The sequence below is a fragment of the Pempheris klunzingeri genome, chromosome 1 (assembly GCF_042242105.1).
Source record: "Pempheris klunzingeri isolate RE-2024b chromosome 1, fPemKlu1.hap1, whole genome shotgun sequence".
Taxonomy (NCBI): Eukaryota; Metazoa; Chordata; class Actinopteri; order Acropomatiformes; family Pempheridae; genus Pempheris; species Pempheris klunzingeri.
Window position 1 is genome coordinate 19,912,804 of NC_092012.1, and position 19,488 is coordinate 19,932,291.

The window sequence follows — 19,488 nt, forward strand, 5'->3', positions numbered from 1 at the left end:
CAGGTAGTTGGTGACCAGCTTCATGTCAGACAGACTGGGGTTTACACTTCTCTTATAAATGTGTCACATCTCTAAACATGCATGCTGCTGTCAGAGAGACCAAACTGTATTCTACAATAAAGAGGCATGGAAATGTGACCATACACAATGTAATGATCAGTCTATTCATTGTGGTGTCTTAGATGAGTAAACTGGCTCTCAAACTAAATGTTTGGCTACATGACTGAGCCTGCACCGGTGCAGTTTTAAGCTCTGCAGATTTCTAAACACCAAGATTGGCCCATTTCCTCCTAACTGCGTGAACAAGAGCATTGGTCAGTACCACTGTGGAGGAGACAGACTGGAGGCTCACAAACAACTGTTTTCAATGGCTTTAACAGGAAACATGACAGGGAGGCGGTGTTTCTTTAACAACAAAAAATAAGAAAAACTTCATCTTATTACAATCTGTAAGAACAAAGTGAAAGAGTTCATCAAACAGCTCAAAAATCTTTTCATCAACAACTGATTGACACAAAAATCAGGACTTATCATTCATTCGTTTATGATGTTCTGTTAAAAACCAAAAGGGTGAAACACAGAAAAGTATATCCTGAACATTTAAACCATCTGTGTGTGAGGATGACGATGACAGCAGTTGCACAAACCTGCCTGTTTCAAATCATCTTCAGGAAGTGATAGTTGACAATGAATGAAAACATGATGGTGTTCAGATGAGTTAGGTTACAAAGTAATTCTCTGTCAAAGCCTCCTTCAGAATGATGGCGACTGAAGAGAAGAAGAAAATGACAATAATCGAGCAAAGAAAACAAACAAAACACAGATGCGAAAGACGCATCTTTTTTTTTTCTTTTTTTCCTTTAACCACCTGCACTTGACATCCCTCGTATTCATAAATAATTAAAATCATCTAGAGGATTAAATAAGAGGTTTTCTGAGTCATCTGAACCAGCCAGACGACGTGCAAATAAAAACAAGAACCAACCAACAATTCCTTACACCCTGAGAAAACCTCATATCTCAAACCAAGTTTCAGGTTTTTGGGAGCGACACACCATGAGAAGGATAATACGCTTTTAGCTTTAACTGCTATAAATGCATAGCTAAGACACTTGGATCTCCCCTCTTTGACAGAGGTTTGTTTCTGACAGTTAAGACCTTTGTGTGATACATGGTTTCTCTAGGGCGCTTTTATGGCATCTATTACTACAGCTAAGAAAAAGAAAAAAAACATTGGACAGGACACCAGACATTGCAGTATGTTGAAATGACACACAAAAAGTATGGAGGCCTGACTATGGCAAAAAGTAAGACTTGCATTTGCTTTAAAATGATTCTAAAAGATTAAAGCACTGGTGTGAGAGTGAAGCGTACACGCCTTTTTCCTGAATAGCCTTGGAAAAGCTTTTCCATGGAACATAAGCAGCACAGAGAAATTTTCTCTATCAAACCAGGACTCAAATTTCAGCAGATGTAAACAGATTAAACGCATGATTAACAAAAATGACAAATGTTAACTTGAGGACTGTTTAAGAAGACCAAGTGGTGGCTGAAATCATTCTGAGTTGCAATAAAATATTTGGAGAAAACAAATAGAAAACATTGACAATTGCACACAGAGGATGATGCTCAGAATCCCTACGAACAGCAAACACACAGGCAGAAGTGGACTGTCGCGGTGCTTCAAATGATCCTGTCAACATCAAGGCTTGTACCAATAAAGTTCACTGAAAAATTCTTGTTTTCAACACTAGCTGTTTTTTTTTTCCTGATCAAATCATGCCTGCGTTTAGTCTAGAACCCACACAACAAAGCCTGTAGAAATATTGCAATATCATAAAAAAAATCGTACCAGTCCTATGTGCAACATGTTAAACATTCTTCTGACAATATATACAGGGCTGCATTGTGTTATGTTGCATATGCTACACAACGTTAAATCTAGCTCATTAAAAAACCATAAATGGATAGTTTGGACATCAGCAGCTCAGTGCTGATAAGAACCAAAGTTACCCTTAAATCTTGTTTTTTTCTGACAGTATACAAATGCCCCACAAATGACACAGAAAGTTTAACATTGAACTCAAAACATTCATTCTATGGTTGATTAAGACATGATTAAGACATAATGATTTCATTCCGAGTGGTAGATCATAGATTGGTTTGTTCACTTCAAAATTTCATTTGTGATTTAAAAAAGTTGACAATAAAAACAACACAAGTGGTTGCAGCAGTTTGTAAAATGCCCACTGGGGCACTTCCCATTCGTGCAGTTTGTTTGGAGAGAGCGTCTCCATGCCCCTTAGTTGACAAACTATACACCATATAAGATTTTTTGAGTGAGTGAAACTTTGTATCCAGTCATGGCTGATTTATCTACCAGTGACTTCTGAAAGTACCACTGGCTGACAGTGAATGTGTGCGGAGGCAGCTCTCAGCTAGTTCAATGCGACACTTCAGTCACATTAAGAATGACTAAACCCATTTTGGGAATATTTAACCTATTTAATCAGGACAGGGTTGAGAGGGGGTGTCGGTCAGTTCTTCCTCTTCTGTTATGCAGTCTCCACTTTCTACTTATCCTTTCTCTCTCTGCTCTGCTTTCCGTGTTGGAAAGGGACATCTGACCTATGACCTTTAGTCTCAATGAACCCTGGGATTGTATTCAAAGAGCATTAAAAATGCAGTAGAGCAGGCTTACAGATGCCAATCGTTCCTCACCAATCGTTTAGCCAATTAGGCAGCATAATAGCCACTTGCTCCTCATAGTGGCAGGGACTGTAGCAGCTGCCTGGCACCATTACCTCAGAAAACACTGTCCCAGAACCTGCTAGAAGGTAAGGCCAGCAGCTCCACGATGCTGCCAAACTGTTTGCTGCTATGACCCCGGGCTTAACCAGTGTTGGATTTGAGCTATCCCACGTTGTATCTGGCCAATGTAGAAATCTGCATTTCTGGAGAAGTCCTGACAGACCGAGGAGTGCGCATCGCCCAGAGCACAGTAAAGGGCGGTGCCACCCACACTGATCACTACGGTAACCAGACAAAGCAGGAAAAGGAGCAGGCAGGAGTCCCCACCACCAACATCTACAGAGAGAGAGAGAGAGGCAGAGATACGGGGTGTAAGTCAGACAGGAGAAAATAAATAATATAGACTACAGAAACTACAGAATTCATCAAGTATTTTTACAATGTTGCAGCAATGTATTTGTGCATTTGGTGTAGGTTATCTAGCTTTAAATGAACTCTGCCAGTTGTACAACTTGTAGAGAGGCAATTTAGTTGTAGATATGAGTTCTTGGACAGTAGACGATAAACACTCAAACCCACCATGCTCATAGCCGTCATCAGGGACTTTGAAGCGGACCCGTCTTTTGGCAGTGTGTCTGTCAGGTCGGAGCTCTGAGCCGGCAGACATGCTTTCGTTGTCCACACAAACATTACGCTTCTTCAATATGGAGACCAGGCCGCTGGCAGGAGACACCTGAGAGGAGAAAGGAACAAACACAGACATGTTAGGAGGCACAGATGCATATACTGACATAAACATCCTTCCTATTCACACCACTGTGTACCGTTTCGTCTTCTTGTACGAACAACATCGGAACTTGAATCTTTAACAAAGGGTGCTCCTCAGCAGCCATGCCTACGTCTCACAAACGGCATCATTGAACTTTAAACCTCGCTATCAATGCTCCCTCCAGCAGATATCCACAAGTCATTTACAGTCAGTCACACATTACCACTGCTTCCCTATGACAGCAGTTATACACATTAGACAACGATCAGCGGCTCATTGCAAAAGCATTTAAAATACGTATCAAGACTGCAAATGAACTTTGGCCAGGTGGGGGTAGACTATGAAGGCAGGCAGAGTCATATTTAGCAATACTTGTAACTCTATTATTGTTAGATCCTGTTGCAATGATGTGTTCCTGTGAGATGATTCCTTTTTGCCTCTCCACCGATTTTGCCCAAAATGAAGTCATCTGATCCAGTGAGATTTACAACCTGCTCACAAGAAGGAGCTGAGTAACACAAACGACTACCATAGCTAAAACTTGTAGTTCAGGACACTTTAAATGAAAAGGTAAATGGTAAATTCTCATTCTTTCAAAATCTGGCCAAATAGACAAAAAGACTGGTACCAGTCATTTTTAAAGCACAAAATACTACAGACAGATTATTCACTCAGTTGAAATTTTGAGTTGAATGAAAGCGTGCTGGATCAACAAGACAGAGCCTGTGGGCTTGATGCCTTCTTTATTTATTAAGAAAAGCTTCCAATCAGATTTGTTTCACTTCTGCACCTTAAGTAGACCCATTGCAAAGATCCAAAACAGGGGAATTGCGTACTACTTGTGAATAGTATCACTGCTACAATATGGCTGCTCCACATCCTGTATTTGATAAAAACAAGCCACAGCTCTGGTTACCATGTGCCTCAGTTCTTTCTGTCTCTGCTCCATGAACACTAAGTATCTCTCTGCAGCTACCTCTCTTTCATCTGTCTGTTCTTCTTTTTCACAGAGCTTCAACTATGAAAATAAGTCAGTAACCAGCACTTGAGCTCATAGCCAAGTAATAACACAATGCTGAGTAAATCTAAAATAGAAGCAGCTATCAAACCAAACTCGGGAATCTATCCATTCAGAAATAATTCAGAATAAAAATACAGTAATCCTGCTAGATGTTGATAAGTGCATCACATACTGCAAGATATTTTCAGTTCTGCTGCTTCTCTCTCAAAGTCTAATCGCCTCAGTATAGAAGAATTAAATTCAAAATTGGCTTTTATATCCAAAAAGCAACCCATTACTGGTTATCACAGTAATGGGTAACCATTAAGGCTGCTCAACAGGGGACTGTTCTGTCCATTATAGGGCCTAGATGGGCAGACACAGACAGAAACCTTAAAATGGTCCTCAAGTCACCAGTTTGAAGTGTGTTTGTGGTTATACCAGTGTGTTTTGCTGAGTTTAATAGCTATAACGCTACGTTACAAATCGTGCCAGGTTATATGCATAACCACAACCACGACTCTTCATACACACATTCAGGCATTCATGCAAATGCATCAACAAATGCCCAAAAACAATAAAACCTAGTAAAATCCCTGTAATGTAACTTGCTAAACATATGAAAAGTCTGATATGGTTACTGTATTTTACCCATCCACAGAAAAACATGATAATGTACGCACCTCCTCTACAGTGATGAGTTTAGCCATGTCGTCCAGCGAGGCAGCTTCTCTGATAATGTCAACTTGCTCTACTTCAAACTCCTCTTCCTCCTCCTCCTCCTCCTCCTCCTCTTCATCCTTCCACTCATCACCCTGCTCCTGCTGCTTCATAGGAACCTCTTGAAGAAGGTGGGCCTCCTGGTGCAGGCAGGTTTTAGCGCTCTCCTGCATTGAGATTGGAATGCATTTATGACTTACATATCAATATACAATTAAGGAGGCAGTAATCCATTTTGTTGCACTGCTCTCAGTTGGACTGCTACAAAACAATTCTGATCGAAGCCATTAAAACTTATGCGAGACAGTGCCAGCTAATAGTGATGGGTAGGCTGTTCCAAGGAAGGTTTTATATTTCCAGCGACAGCAGCAGTGGTTAGCTGAGATAAATACAGGAACTGAGTAGTTAGAGTGAGCTGCAATGTGAAACCCAACCCTCATCAACAGAGGAACACAATTATGACACTGGTCCTTTTAGTGGCGACAGTTTAACTGACAAATAATTTCAGGAAAGTAGAGTGTAAAATTACTGCCAGAACAAACTAAGTAGGAACTCACACACAACGTAAATGATTGACTTTAAATTTCTTGATCTATTGCATTTCTTTATATTTATCTTCATTTCATATCTACATTCGGAGAACCTTAAGTGACTGTAATGTATACCTGGGTCTCCTCATGTAGCGTCTCAGCCTGGGCTTCCTGGTGCAGCTGCTGTACCTCCACCTCTGCCCCGCTAACCAGAGTCTCCACTGGGAGAGCTTTCTGACAAAACGCTGAGTCTCGTTCCTTCTGCTTCTCCTCCTCTTCGTCTTCTCCCTCATCTTCCATCTCCAAAGCCTCTGTTGCCTCCTCCACCTCCCTCCCCTCTTCTTCCCGTTTTGCCTCCTTTTCCTGTGCTAGACCTAAATCTCCTCCCTGCTGCTCTGCGGGCTTGGAACGATCCATTTCTCCAGCTGTAGAGGGGTGCAGTTCATTTCCTGTGGCTGAAATGGTGTATCCTACCCCTCCTTCTGCGTTTCCTCCCTCTCTGTCACTGCCCTGCTTGTCAGTCAGCTGAGATTCACAGAAACAGTCCCCCCCCTCCAATTCCCTGTCTGGGTCTTCCCTGTCCTTTTCTGACATCTCAGGGGAATGGAGCCCATCAGCCAAATTAATGGAGGGTATGACTGGACGGTTGCTCTGAGAATGGGAGGAGTCTTCAGCTCTCTGCTCCATCCCTCCGTCAACCTGATGTTCTGGATGAAAAAGAGAAACAGAGAGGGGGACAAAGAGAAAATGCAGAAAATAAAGAGTTGGTGAATAAAAACAGCTTTTGAAGGAGTTAACTTAAAGTGACGCCATTAGCCCATGTGAACTTTACTTTAGTAGTAGCCTTACTTACTTTAGTTTATGTCACTGCAATCATATGTGCTGTACAGTGGCAATGATTTATCTGCTATGGGCAGGAAGAACTGCTCTATTAAACCCTCTTCAAATACATCTTTTCAACACAGTTACGCTCACAATGTACAATGCAATGGCAGCTGTTTACATCTGATTTTTTATGCATTCATTGTCTGAAACTAGTGTGTGCAGCAATTAGATTTTTTTTAAAATGACCTACCAACTGGAAAAAAGTCCATCATATTCCTGTGTGTGTAAGCGGCCACGGTTGTTGTGTAGTTTAAACTAATCATCACTATGTCCTCTCTCTCTTTCCTCAACAGAAATGTACACCAAAGCTACTGAGGGCATGCATTTCACACCTTATACCGCTTCCACTCTCCTGTGGTTCATCACTTAGCTAAAGACTTAACTGAATTATGAATTACTCTACTTTCAACTGAAAGCTGTGGTTCAGTTGGCCTTAATGCAGTGGTTTGTAGTTGATTGTCATAAATGTGCACAACAACCAACAACATACATACTTACCACCACTGTGTCACCCACCCACTCACTCACCTGAGGTACATGGAGGCAGTGCACCAACTTCTTCAAATGTAGGCCTCACAAGGTCAAGAGATGCACACTGTACACAATAAATAAATGAAGAAATGAATAGATAAATATATGTAGTGATAAACTACCACATTTACATACAATACAGAGTTAAGAAATGGATGAGGGTTACACCGTTACACATTAGTTCAAATCTAATCAATGAGAACCAGTAGGCACATTAAACTTAATAGACACTTAATAGATAATCTACATCATGACATCAGTGAGTTACATGGAAAGCAATATACACATTCGTCTTATCATTCAGTCTTACACATATATTCACTCTCCCTCTGTCACGCACACACAACAAAATGATGAATGTCTTACCGCAGCATCTTTAGCTCTCGGTCTATGAAGAGAAGAGGGAAAGAGAGACAGAGTGAGATGGTGAGGGCACTGAAGGTCTTTTCTTGGTTTTAGTAAATGAAGACGAGAAAGATGGGTGACCCTTCTCTACTCTCCCAATCTAATATTAGCCCGAACATATTTCCCTGGCTATTACAACGTGTGTGTCAGTGAGACTCCGTGTGTGTGTGTGTGTGTGTGTGTGTGTGTGTGTGTGTGTGTGTGTGTGTGTGTGTGTGTGTGTGCGTGAGTTAAGCAAAGTGAAACCCTAGCAGTGTGATAGCTCAAATGTCTGAAAGTGCAGCAGCAGCAGCAGCACCAACGGGCCATATGTAACTCTCACTGCAGTGCTCACCACACACAAAGACATACATGCTCATAGTGACACAAACAGACACAGACGCACACACTTCACTGCCTGGGAGCATGCAGAGAGTGAATGGTATGGCCCGGTGTGTGTCAGGCAGGTATAGTAAACTGAAGACTTCCTAGTACATACTGAAAAATGCCAACATGGGCTACACTTGAGTAGTTTGTACACTTGCATGAGCACACCCAAAAACAGACACATCACACACTCCTCACCGAACAACTCGTACACACAACGCAAACACAAATGCGGTAAGGATATTAACATATACATTTACGGTCAACTGATTGTGTTGTGAAATCAAGATTTTCTAGAATAGTGCAACAACTTGCACACATCACACACACAAATGTACACTTATTATAAAGTACATTTAAGAAACAGTCTGACTTTTGAGTAAATATGTCTATTTAAATCAATTTGATCTATGCACATCCCTTGCAGAGACAGGTTAAGGAGGAGTAGAAAGACAAAAAAGGAAGGGAAACAACCAGGCTCTGTTTTAAGTGAAAAATAAATATTTCGATAAATCCTAAGCTGACTTATGTACTCTTATCTCGTTTATTTTAGCCACTAAGGAGCAGAATTATAAGAAGAAACACATTAGTGACTGTGTGCAATTTCTCATAGGGGAGTTGCTAAATTTGTACACAATCATACTTTTGTATAAAACTCCTGTTCTCTTGCATGTACTGGAGACTAGTTTGCTCATTAAAAAGACACAACAACGAAATAAGCTAGGCTAACTGAATCCCACTAGATTCAAACAGCTCTGACATAGTTCTTAGGTGAAGTTTATATTGATCTTCTCTGATTAAGACAGTAAACAAATATATTTCTTAGAATGTTGGACAGGATTGTGGTTTAAAATGCCTCCCAGACATGTTTTTGTGGCCATCTTGACGTAGAATAATACACAGTTCACACAGCTATTGTAAGTTCCTCTTGTGATTTTGAGAGCATTCTTGTGACTATATGCCCCCTTTATGAGACTATAAAATTGTCGACTGGTCATTGAATGATGTTTTTGATCCACTTAATTAATCAATTAGTAATTAATTCTCAATTACGACATTTTCTTCAATTGTTTCCACATATAACAAAAGAGCTTCGGGAAATGTCAGCACAATGTCGAGTATTCGCTGTGCATTATTTTTCATGTAGATATTGCGGTAGTCTGTGGATCTCATCGAGTACAGACATGGATACTCAGACATGAGCAATATTCATTTCTCAAGCAACATCCGGCATCCTGTTTTCAAATCACAGCAACAGATGGGCAGTCGAATGAGGCTCATTAGATCCAAACATTGAATAGTCAGTTACTGGGGCTCAAATACAAACAATACAAAATAAAGACGTTCATGCTGAGAGTGCAGACGCACACACACACGCAGACTGACCGACTGTGTGTCTGGCAGATGTGTTTAAGAGTGTCCAGATGTTGGGTTGCCAGGCTGGAGGAAGTCTTTCTACACCGACTCTCTAAAGGAGACAGAGATGTACACAGAGATACAGCATGGTTATAACTATGAGAGAGCTTTTAAGAGCTGAGCTCTGCTGTAAGCAAAACAAATATAAATGCTATTTAGGTCCATAATCCTAAATATTGTCTGATGGAGTTTGCATTACATGATCACTGAACCCACATTAAATATACATTACTGGGAGACACAGTGGCTGCAGTCATAATGTTGGGTAGTGTTATGCTTGATAGCCGTCCATCTTTTACAAGTTTGTAGTCTATAGAAAATTCTTGTGTGTACTGCATTGTCACATTACATTCTTAGCATGTGAATATTACAGACCAAGACATAAAACTTTATTACAAATATTAAAGTATTTTGTGATAAACAAAAACATACACTATGTCTGTGTGAGTGTGAGTGTGAGTGTAAGTGTGTGTGTGTGTGTGTGTGCGCGCGCATGTGTTACCCCAATGTTCTTGTAGTGCATTCAGGTTGTCCAATACTCTCTGGTGGTAGAGTCTCTCTAGTTGGATGCACCACAACGCCCGCTGGTCTGAACATCACAGGTTAAGAAATGCATAGAAATATACACACACACAGACACACACACACACACGATCCATAACAGACCGCACAGACAACAGTTTGCTTTAAAATTGTTATCTAAAAGTCTGTTGGTCTTCTGTTCACAAACCATTAAAGCTGATAGAATTGAAAGGAGAAAAGAACGTGAGACTGAAAAAATTGGAGGACAAAGAGAGACAGAGAGAGGAGGAGAGGAGGAAACAGAGTCAGGCCAAAAGAGATGAAGGGAGAAAGCACTCCAGGATGCAGTCTCTCATGTTTATGGATATGAGCAGCCAAAACACAATCCTTCTTTGACATGGCTCAATGCTTTCTCTCTCTCGCTCTCTCTCTCGGTCCCTCCCTCTAACTAACCCTCTATACATGCATGACATAGCTAAGCTAGCTCCCGCTTCTCTTTCACTCTTTAATTTCATCCCTCTCACTGCATCTGCTTCTTCTGATTAAACCTCTGTCAAAATGTCGGTTTCTCATGCTCGTTCTCCGGCCTTTCTTCTTCCCTTTCCCTTTCCGTCCTCATACTCTCTCTTATACTCACATACTGCAAGTCTTTGAGTGCACTTGTATGAGTGTGTATGAGTAAAGTATTCAGGTTGTATGTATGCACTGTACAGTCACAATCAACGTTTCAAACTGAAGACAGAAAGTTTGTTGCTTACGTAACCTTCTGATGTGTAAACAGCTACAAAGTTCAGCTGGTTAGCATCATTATTATTCCTCATATATTAGCTGTAAATGCTGCGACCTTTCCTTATCTGAAAGTGTATTATTTTGGCAACATACAGTAGTTTTCTTTCCTGTCATGCCAACAAAGCAGATTGGAGTTTTAATCTGAATGTCTATCTTCCCTCCATACATGTGCCTTCTTTCCCTGCCTCTCTACCTTGTGAGCCTCTGGGCGTTCTGTACACACCAACTCAGCTACTGTTGCTTTTCCTCTCTCTGTTTCACCTTGTGTAATTGCCCCTCTTCGTGCTCTCCTAATCTATTCTGTTCAGTATTTTCTCTTATCCCCTTCTCTTCTCACAAGTTCTTTTCCCCACTTTTCTCCACTATCCATTGCATCTCTTGGTCTCTTTTTAATTCTGCTGTCTGTAAAATCAGTGAGGCATAAAGTAACCCACTGTAACTTTACTACGCCTAGTCACTCTAAACCTTCAAAGAGTAAGTGCAGTCTGTGAAATAATACAGATTAAAAACAGTTCGCCAAAGGGAAAAAAGGAATAAATGCATATGTATAGGCTAATAGCAAGGTTAGTGCACGAGAGATAAGTAAGACATTCATAGTGCCAATAAAAAGAAATGCTGCCCCCCATCACTCAACCCCAATATGCACAGACACACACACTGATTTGAATGAAAAGGATACAGTCTTCATGAAGGACAAAGGCCTCAGCAATCTGCAGAGAGAGATTACAACTTCTAATAAAACACACACTTTAAAAACACATTTTCATGCTTTTATCACAAGTTGTGTCACAGAAACTATTGTGGAAACCGTCTCAATAGTGGTCAAGACCAGAGTAAAAATACACAAGATCAGTCAAAGAAAAATGCCGTTTTACAACATACAAAAATACTCCGAAAGTGAAGACAGAAATCACACGATACAGAGCTATACAATGTACTGCTACCGCTGCAATGACTTCTGTAATCATTAACTATGACCAAAAATATACAAACTGATCTCAGACACATAATAAACTTCGTTAGTTAAGCGACTTCTCTGCGTTTAGGAGAGACTGGAGAGACCAGAAGAGTGAGAGTGAAAAGCAAGACAGAAAAACCATGGCAGACACTCTACCTCTCTTCAGCAAGTGTCGCTTTCATGCTGCTCAGCTGATCACAGAACAAGAGAAGTGTGTGAGTCAGACAGAGAGAGGCCGATAGAGAGGCGCAGAGAGAGAGACAGAGAAACAGAGAGAGAGAGAGAGAGAGAGAGAAACAGAGGAGGAGGAGTAAAGGAGGGCACAAAAGGCTCTAGCATTGCATTCCTAATGAAGTGGGGGGTGGTGATGAATGAATGACCTCTACAGGTAGCTGTACTGACATGGCTCAGACGCAAAGTTGGAAAAAGTTTTAGTTATTGTCTGTTTTTTGGACTGTAGTTACACATCAGCAACAGCACCACCACAGATAAGGCACATATGAAGAACAAAATGTGACTACCAACAAAATAAATGCACATAATTTCTTTCAATATCAATGAGAATGTTTGTGGCCTAAAAAACTCAACATAATAAATATGTATGATGAAACGGAATGTATTGCATATCTTTTTGTTATTTGTCTGCACTTCAAAAGACCCTAAGATATTCTCAATGAAGTCCGAACAATCTGTACATTCTTTGGCTCTCCACGCTGGCTTTCGCTATTGCTTCGCCAACAATTCATATCTATGCTAATGGTGTTGGCTTCTTGTCATTTGTGACTATCTGCCTCTTTCTCTCTCTCTCCCTCTCTCTCTCTCTCTCTCTCCTAAGACCAGTTTGCAGTTCATTTTATAATAACTTATTTAGCTTATTTGTTTTATCTTACTTTGATTAGCAGCTACCACTGAACATTGAGTTAATGTATGATTCCTAAACTCTTCAGAGACTGTGACACATATAAACTCTGTTTGGCTCTGTTTGTTAATATCTTCCTTAGTCACTGTCATTGCACCGATAATTCAGCTTGAAGTAGTTCTTTCTCACTCTTTGTGCATACAAATGTACGCCCATAAACACACACACACAAATACACGCGCATCATGAAATGACACTTGACCAGTTGTAATCATTCGGATTCCTGTATACATGCTCTCCTACATTTTTACAGTGGTATTGTGGTGCAGGAGTTTGGATTAATAACAAGAGGTTGTGGTTTCCATTTTGCTTAAGGCTGTGTTTACTGTTTTAGTGAGGTTTGATTCCAGATGAAAACTCCCCCCCCCCCCCCCCCCCCCCCACACACACACACACACACACACACACACACACACACACACACACACACACACACACACACACACTGCTAATGCCACAATTCAGCAAGACCTTATTTGAGTTGCAGGTTTCCACAACACACATTTTTATGAACTCATTAGCCAAAACATTTAACCAAAATGTGGAGCAGAAGCACATGTTTGTATGTCGTGATGGAAATTGATGAAAACTCTCTTTCACTCTCACACACACACCTGTTTGCCTTGAAGTAAGCATAGCTCAGGTGTGCCAGGTGGAGGCATTTGTAAATCAAATTGACAGAAATATTCAAACACCCCATAACATACATGTCCAGTCTTGCACGTCTGTGTGTGAGAGAGAAACAAGCGTTTGTAGTGTAGTGTGCATGAGGCTTATGTGTGTACTTGGGTGCATGTCTGTGTTTGTGTGTAGTGACAGTGGAAACACCCAAGCCTCAGGGTACAAAGTGCCACTCCGATTATGGGGTTGAGTGGATAACAGTGATTTAATGACTAGTGTGAGAGCAAATGTTAAAAGACACTAAAGTGACAGAGAGACAGCAAGAAAAAAATGTTAAAGAGAAGAGTGTCTGTACAAATGAGTGAAACAGGTAGGTTACCTGGTGAAGGTACTCTGGAAGGTGGGTGTCATCTCCTCTTTGTGCCAACTGCTCAAGAGAGTCCAGCAGAACAGGGCTTGGAAGATGCCCTGTGGCGCAGGTGGGGATTGCCAAACAAGTGGCCACTGGAGTGGAGGTAATGTGTTCCCAATTTGAGGTTACAGATCCTGTGGTGAGAGTAGATTCTGTACCGGCGGTCGTAGGCCCTGTGGTGAAGGGAAGGGGTCCTGTCTCTACAGTTGAGGTGATAGGTCCTGCATATGAACCAGCAAATCCTTGGGCACATTTAGGCCCACAGCTGACGACAGGCTCTGTGACTGAGGTAAGGTGTTCTGTAGTGAAGTCAGTATTTTTTGCTATGCTGTCTGTAGCTTCTGTGATAAATGTAGGCCCAGGTGGGCTGGTAAGCCTGGTGTCTGCAGTTATAGTTAGTGTAGCAGGTTCTTTAGGCCCCGTGGTTAAGGTGGGTCCCAGTGTAATGGACCCCACGGTGGAGGCAACTGATTCAGTGTTGGAGTTATGAGAGTCCTCACTGGCATCACTCTGGTTCAGTTCCATTTGACTGGTGGGATACGCAACTTCTGGACCGACCTCTGGAATGACAGGTGACGTAGGCTCTGGACTGGTCCCTGGGCTGAAAGTATATGGAGTCTCCAGCAGACTGCCTAGAGAGGGCAAGAAAGACAGCAGCAAACAGAAAAAAGATGTGAGAGTGATGTGAGAAAGAGAGAATAACTACGGCACAGTGAATGTGCTGAAACAAGATGACTCACAAACAGCTGTCTAAGACTCCTGAGGACACAGGTGTATCACAGAGTTAGTGTAAATCACTGTCTCAATACAATACTGACAATTAGTTTGGAAGCAAAGGTCAGAGGATTAAGTCACTCTCCTACTCACTAAATGTTGAGCAGTTGAAAAGAATCAACCGCCTCAGCTCATTACTAGTAATATAGAACAGGAACATAAATGAGATACATGTGGATTGCTTTAGATTTTAAACTGATTTTGCAGCTATAAGCTAATTACTGTGTTTTGGGTGAAGAGAGTTCTAGAAATCACAGAGAACACCAACACTGTTTCCTCACCAGTCAAATGCTCCTTGTTAAACACCCATTATGCAAGTGCATTAATACTCTCTGTAAGCAGCTAAGAATGTTAACATTTTCGTGGTAATCTATTCAACTATTACGGATATATCTTATTTCTTCATGTGTATGTGAGTGTTTCCAGACAGGGAAACAAACTGTCAATTATGTTTGGGTCACAGCCATCAAAGGCACGGAGCCAGGAAATATACTGTATGAAATATAACATTTTGACTTTTACTTCTCTTCTACTTTTTCTGGTGCTTTTGACTTTCTTTTTCACCCATCCCTCTCCTCAATTTCCTTCCCTCTCTCCAGGCAGCCTCCTTACATCGTACTTGTCCTATTTCACTCCCACAATCCTCTATGATTGTGATGTGATCAGAATGACATCATCACCCCCAGGCAGCCTGACCTTAATCCAAAATGCTGACCAATTTAACAGCCACTAAAGGGATGACAACAGTGAGTAACCCTGAACAGAGTGTTCAAGTCAAGTCAAATTTTATTTATATACTGCAAAAAAATCACAAATCACAACTTGCCAAAGACAAATGAATGTACACATGTACAATGAACTACACAGTACATCATTATGCAAAATGACTATATTGGCATCTTTGTTTCTGTCCACCTTGTGTGGCCTTACATTCAAAGCAGAAAATTCTAAATGTGCATGTACCACCATCACATTTTTAACTTAAAAACAGCAAATGAGATGCTTTGATCATATTAAATATAGTGTTGGCTGTGTTTTTTTTTTGCTCTGTTTCTATGTATTTTTTCCATCTTCTTAGATGATTTTATTTGAAAGTACTTATCAATATGTTTATTGACAATTAATCAGTCTACCAGGAATATGAAAGGGGTTTGACAACCCAGACAATTATCAAGCAACTCTGCAGCACTCCAGAGTCTTTCAGCTCATTGTTTTGGTTTTACTATCGACAAAAATTCTGTGCAGTTCATTCTCAATAGCAATCAACAGCTTAATAACAACTTGATAAGGTCATAAAATGCTCAGCTGTGTGCTTGTTGTGGTGTTCTGCTGCCCCAGATGGCCAAAAGAGTATCACTTCTGGGAAAAATAAGAAGCAAAGAGCTGGAACAGTGAAGGTGTGTGTTTGCGCATGCATGTAATATGAAGTTCCCTACCAGTTTCTGAATAGGAGGAATCAGTCATGGGAGTGTCTGGAGACTGGCAGCGAATGACACAGCTGGATCCCTCTGACTCCTCCTCCTCTTCCTTCATCACCTCATCAGTGTCTTCCTCCTCATCGTCCTCTCTGCCTCTCCCTGCCTCCTTTCCTTGTTCCTCCTCCATGTCCTTTCCAGTGTTGCTGAGAGAGGCTTCCTGGCTGTGCCCACACCCTTCTCCGTCTTCATTTTGTGAGGGAGAGAGACTCGGAGTGTGTGTGCACATGTTTGTCTCGTTGAGATTTCGAGTTTGGGCGAGTTTGAGAGCTTCAGGGCTGGATAGGTTATCACAGAGGTCAACTCCGCCCACCTGAACTTGGGACATTCCTCTGCCCCCCCCCTGAAACTGACCTGGAGATAAATAAAACATTGGTTAAAAACCACACAAATCACAATAATGCCACTAAAGTAAGAGCCCAAAAGAACAATTGAATTCCTATACAGTATGAATGCCAACCACAGCATAGAAAACAGCTCCCAGCCTTCCTCATACTCAGCTTTTACCTGATGTTACATTTACTGTAGATCACATCCAATAAGCAGGTCTATTGTGTGTGTTTTTTTTTGTGAGATTTAGTCACTCACCACCATGATCCATCTGGCACGACCCTCACGTTTGACCTCTCAGCCTGAAGGTCAGCGCGGCCTATTAGACGAGCCCTTCTTTAGGACTGCAGAGATAAGGAGAAGGAGACAGAAACCAGGGCGGTAAGAATTTATTTCAGTATGTTAAACAAAGATAAACTCCACACAGAGGCAGCAGTGAGAGTGATAAAGGCACAGACACAGAACAAGTTTAGCATCATTCCCAAATTGTCAAACAAACCCTAGGGCTTAAGAGTTCAGGGTGCAACAGTCCTACCAACACCTTGTACTGTAGTAGAATGCAAGCAAACAAACGTTATAATGTACATGGTAATAGGACATCATGGGGATTTCAGACCACTTTCACTAATTCTGAAGATACAAAACTGACAAGGCATGAATTAGAAAAACAAAAACAACAAGTCCTAAACCTGTAAGAAAGCATTAAGGATTTAAATTTGTTAATATTAGTTTTACTCCCTAATCAAAGCAAAACCGTGTCCTAAAACTCCTCTGTAAATAACCATTGAAGATCTGCTTGGCTACAAAAATAAAGCTTAAAGGTTAATTCAAAGGTCAAATTATTCAATTAAAATTATAAAAAGAGAGCTTTTCAATGAGAATAGCCTTTGAAGGGATAGCAACATTTTGACATTTACAAGTTGGCTATGGTGCTTTTCATTTATTGTGGAGAGGTTTATGACATGGGAAGAGCAGAAAAGTACAAATTTACCATGAGAACCCAGAGCTAAAAAAAATGACTGAATACCTAAGTTTGCCTACATGTGGCAAACTGATGCATGGCAATATACACTGAGATACACTAAATCAGAAATAGTTTACTTATATTTGCACACATTAGGTAATCCAGAACAGCAAAGCATAAGCTTCCCAAAGGTAGGATTTGTTGCAGAGCTGCTATAATGGAATGCAGTAAACTGTGCAGGTGTACAAACTGGTAAATCAGAGTACATGCCGAATCTGGATTAGGCAACAGCAACTTTGATTTTACTGCCTTACTTGTGTTCACGGTTGACTCAGCAACAAATTGTACACAAAGACTGACAGAATTAAAAACTGTTATGTTATTTTGTCACTGTTGCTCCTTGCAACCAATTACCTCGTCTACCCAATGTACACAGGTGTGATTTGCAAACAATTCTGAGATAATTACTAAAAAATACTGTGTAAAATTAAGTCTATAATACCTCTAAAAACACTGCACTGACTTTGCCCCCTATAACCGCCTACATTATGCATGACAGTGACTTCTACATTAAAATACTGTACAAAGTTTTTTTACATGAAACCTCCAAACGCACACATCCAGGCTAATGAAAGCCCATCTCAGAGGAATAAGGCTGTCCTGGTTTCCTGCAGCTCTCAGCTAATTGTTCGTCCTGTAATCCTGTACTGCCCCATGTAAGACTCAGCCTAAACATTTAAAAGATAAAAAAAAAAGAAAGCTAAGACAAACAAACCCATGTGTGTAGAAGCCTGTCTGTCCATATTCTTATCAAAACTCATTTGTACATGAAATATAGTAATGCACACAAATGCTACTGAGAAATGCCTTGGAGGCCCAAATCAGCACTGAGGACTGCTGTCTCCAAAGGTGGGGGAGAACCTATGGGATGATCTAAGCAATCTTGCCTTCGGGTTGTATAAGCTCTACATACTTTAACAAGAGACGACACCTTCGGTAAATATGCTATATATCAATGGATAGATATTAACATGGCTTTAAGATACAAATACCTTATGAGAGGAGAGACTGTTTTAAAGTTTAAATAGGCCTCTGAGCTCTAATTGCCCCTCTGGAAGTTAAACCAGTCCCAGGCCATGACAAACAAATGTGACATTAAGGCTTAACGACCTCCAGATTACACACACACACAGGTGTTATTGTACCTGTCACACTCTTCCTCATGAGGTAGATGTGGGGTTTTTTTGTACCTACAGTATCCTTTAATGTCCTTCTCCCACTGAGCCATCTGTCCACACAGCCATCCATCCTCCCCTCTCTCTCTCTGTCTGTGGCCTACACCACAGGGGACCATAAATAATGAAGTACAGACGATGGGACAAACTGTGAGGGGAATTCAGCCAAAAGGACAAACACAAAGGTAGGAGGAACAGAGGCTGTCCTGTGAGAGACCACAGCATGGCTGCAGACTGCATGGCTAAAAGAGACCTTCTACTAATGAACGGTGACTAAACTAACAAAACAACAGCAAAGAGCAAGTTAGACAATGAGAATGAGTATTTGCAGAGCTGCACCCTGGTCACACTTGGTGTTGGCTGGTCACCAGTTTAAGCCAGCATGTCACTATAACTGGTTAAACGATGTAGAGCAGGTTAAAGGTGGGAAGTTTGACGCCATGTGCTTAAATATACTTAGATAAGTTGATGGCCCCAAAGTTAAGACACAGACAAGTGACAGAGAGCACTCAGGCAGTGGGAGCACACGGTAGATGTCATTTCCACCAGTGTAGCATGAACATGAACTATTAACGCTGGCTAGTTAGTAGCCTGTCTGCTAATTAACCTAACGCTATGTTAGCTATGTTTTATAAGAAGCTAACATACCTCAACAGTGCCATTAGCTTGGTCGTTACGGTTGTAGCACAGTAACGTTGATTTAACGTTAACGCTTAACTGGCTCGTACTGTTTCATTTAAACTGCTAGAATAAGTCTGAGTGACGCTACAAGCTAGAAACTAACCATTAATAACTAACTACATGTTTATATCTGATGCTACGGCGACACATTAGTTAACGTTTGCTGCTGTCACAGGCTAACGTGAGCTAGCTTTAGCCCCGTACAGTAGACACCTCTGGCCACCACACCGCGGACAAAACCTTAAAAATATGCACCGTAATTTGCTTCACATGAACGCCCTAGCTTTCTAATGGTCAGGCCTTCTGCGGCACAGAACAGCCAGGCGGTACTCACAGCTGACAGGGTGGCTGGGTGGTCAGAGCTCGGGCATCAGACACTTTGCAGAGGATGTTGTTGTGATGGTTGTAGGTGTAACCCACAGTCAGTCAGAGGTC

The 19,488-nt window shown here is 41.2% G+C and overlaps 1 protein-coding gene across 1 annotated transcript; it reads right to left on the minus strand.

The window, feature by feature from the left end:
* Positions 1–527: 527 nt before the first annotated feature.
* cnsta (consortin, connexin sorting protein a) lies at positions 528–19,469 on the minus strand. Its single transcript, XM_070830805.1, has 13 exons — positions 19,388–19,469; positions 16,432–16,517; positions 15,805–16,197; positions 13,562–14,226; positions 11,364–11,394; positions 9,876–9,962; positions 9,344–9,425; positions 7,553–7,574; positions 7,184–7,250; positions 5,906–6,477; positions 5,204–5,407; positions 3,331–3,484; positions 528–3,087 (listed from the first exon to the last, which is right to left on the minus strand). Exons 2-13 carry the CDS (start codon positions 16,442–16,444, stop codon positions 2,879–2,881), a joined length of 2,499 nt encoding a protein of 832 aa, XP_070686906.1. The 5' UTR covers positions 16,445–16,517; positions 19,388–19,469; the 3' UTR covers positions 528–2,878.
* Positions 19,470–19,488: the final 19 nt, after the last annotated feature.

Coding starts and splice junctions, on each gene's coding strand:
- cnsta (XM_070830805.1), bottom strand. Junction 5,408..5,905: donor CGCTACATGAGGAGACCCAG/GTATACATTACA, acceptor ATCTCAATGCAG/GAGAGCGCTAAAACCTGCCT. Junction 3,088..3,330: donor TGATGACGGCTATGAGCATG/GTGGGTTTGAGT, acceptor CTCTCTCTGTAG/ATGTTGGTGGTGGGGACTCC.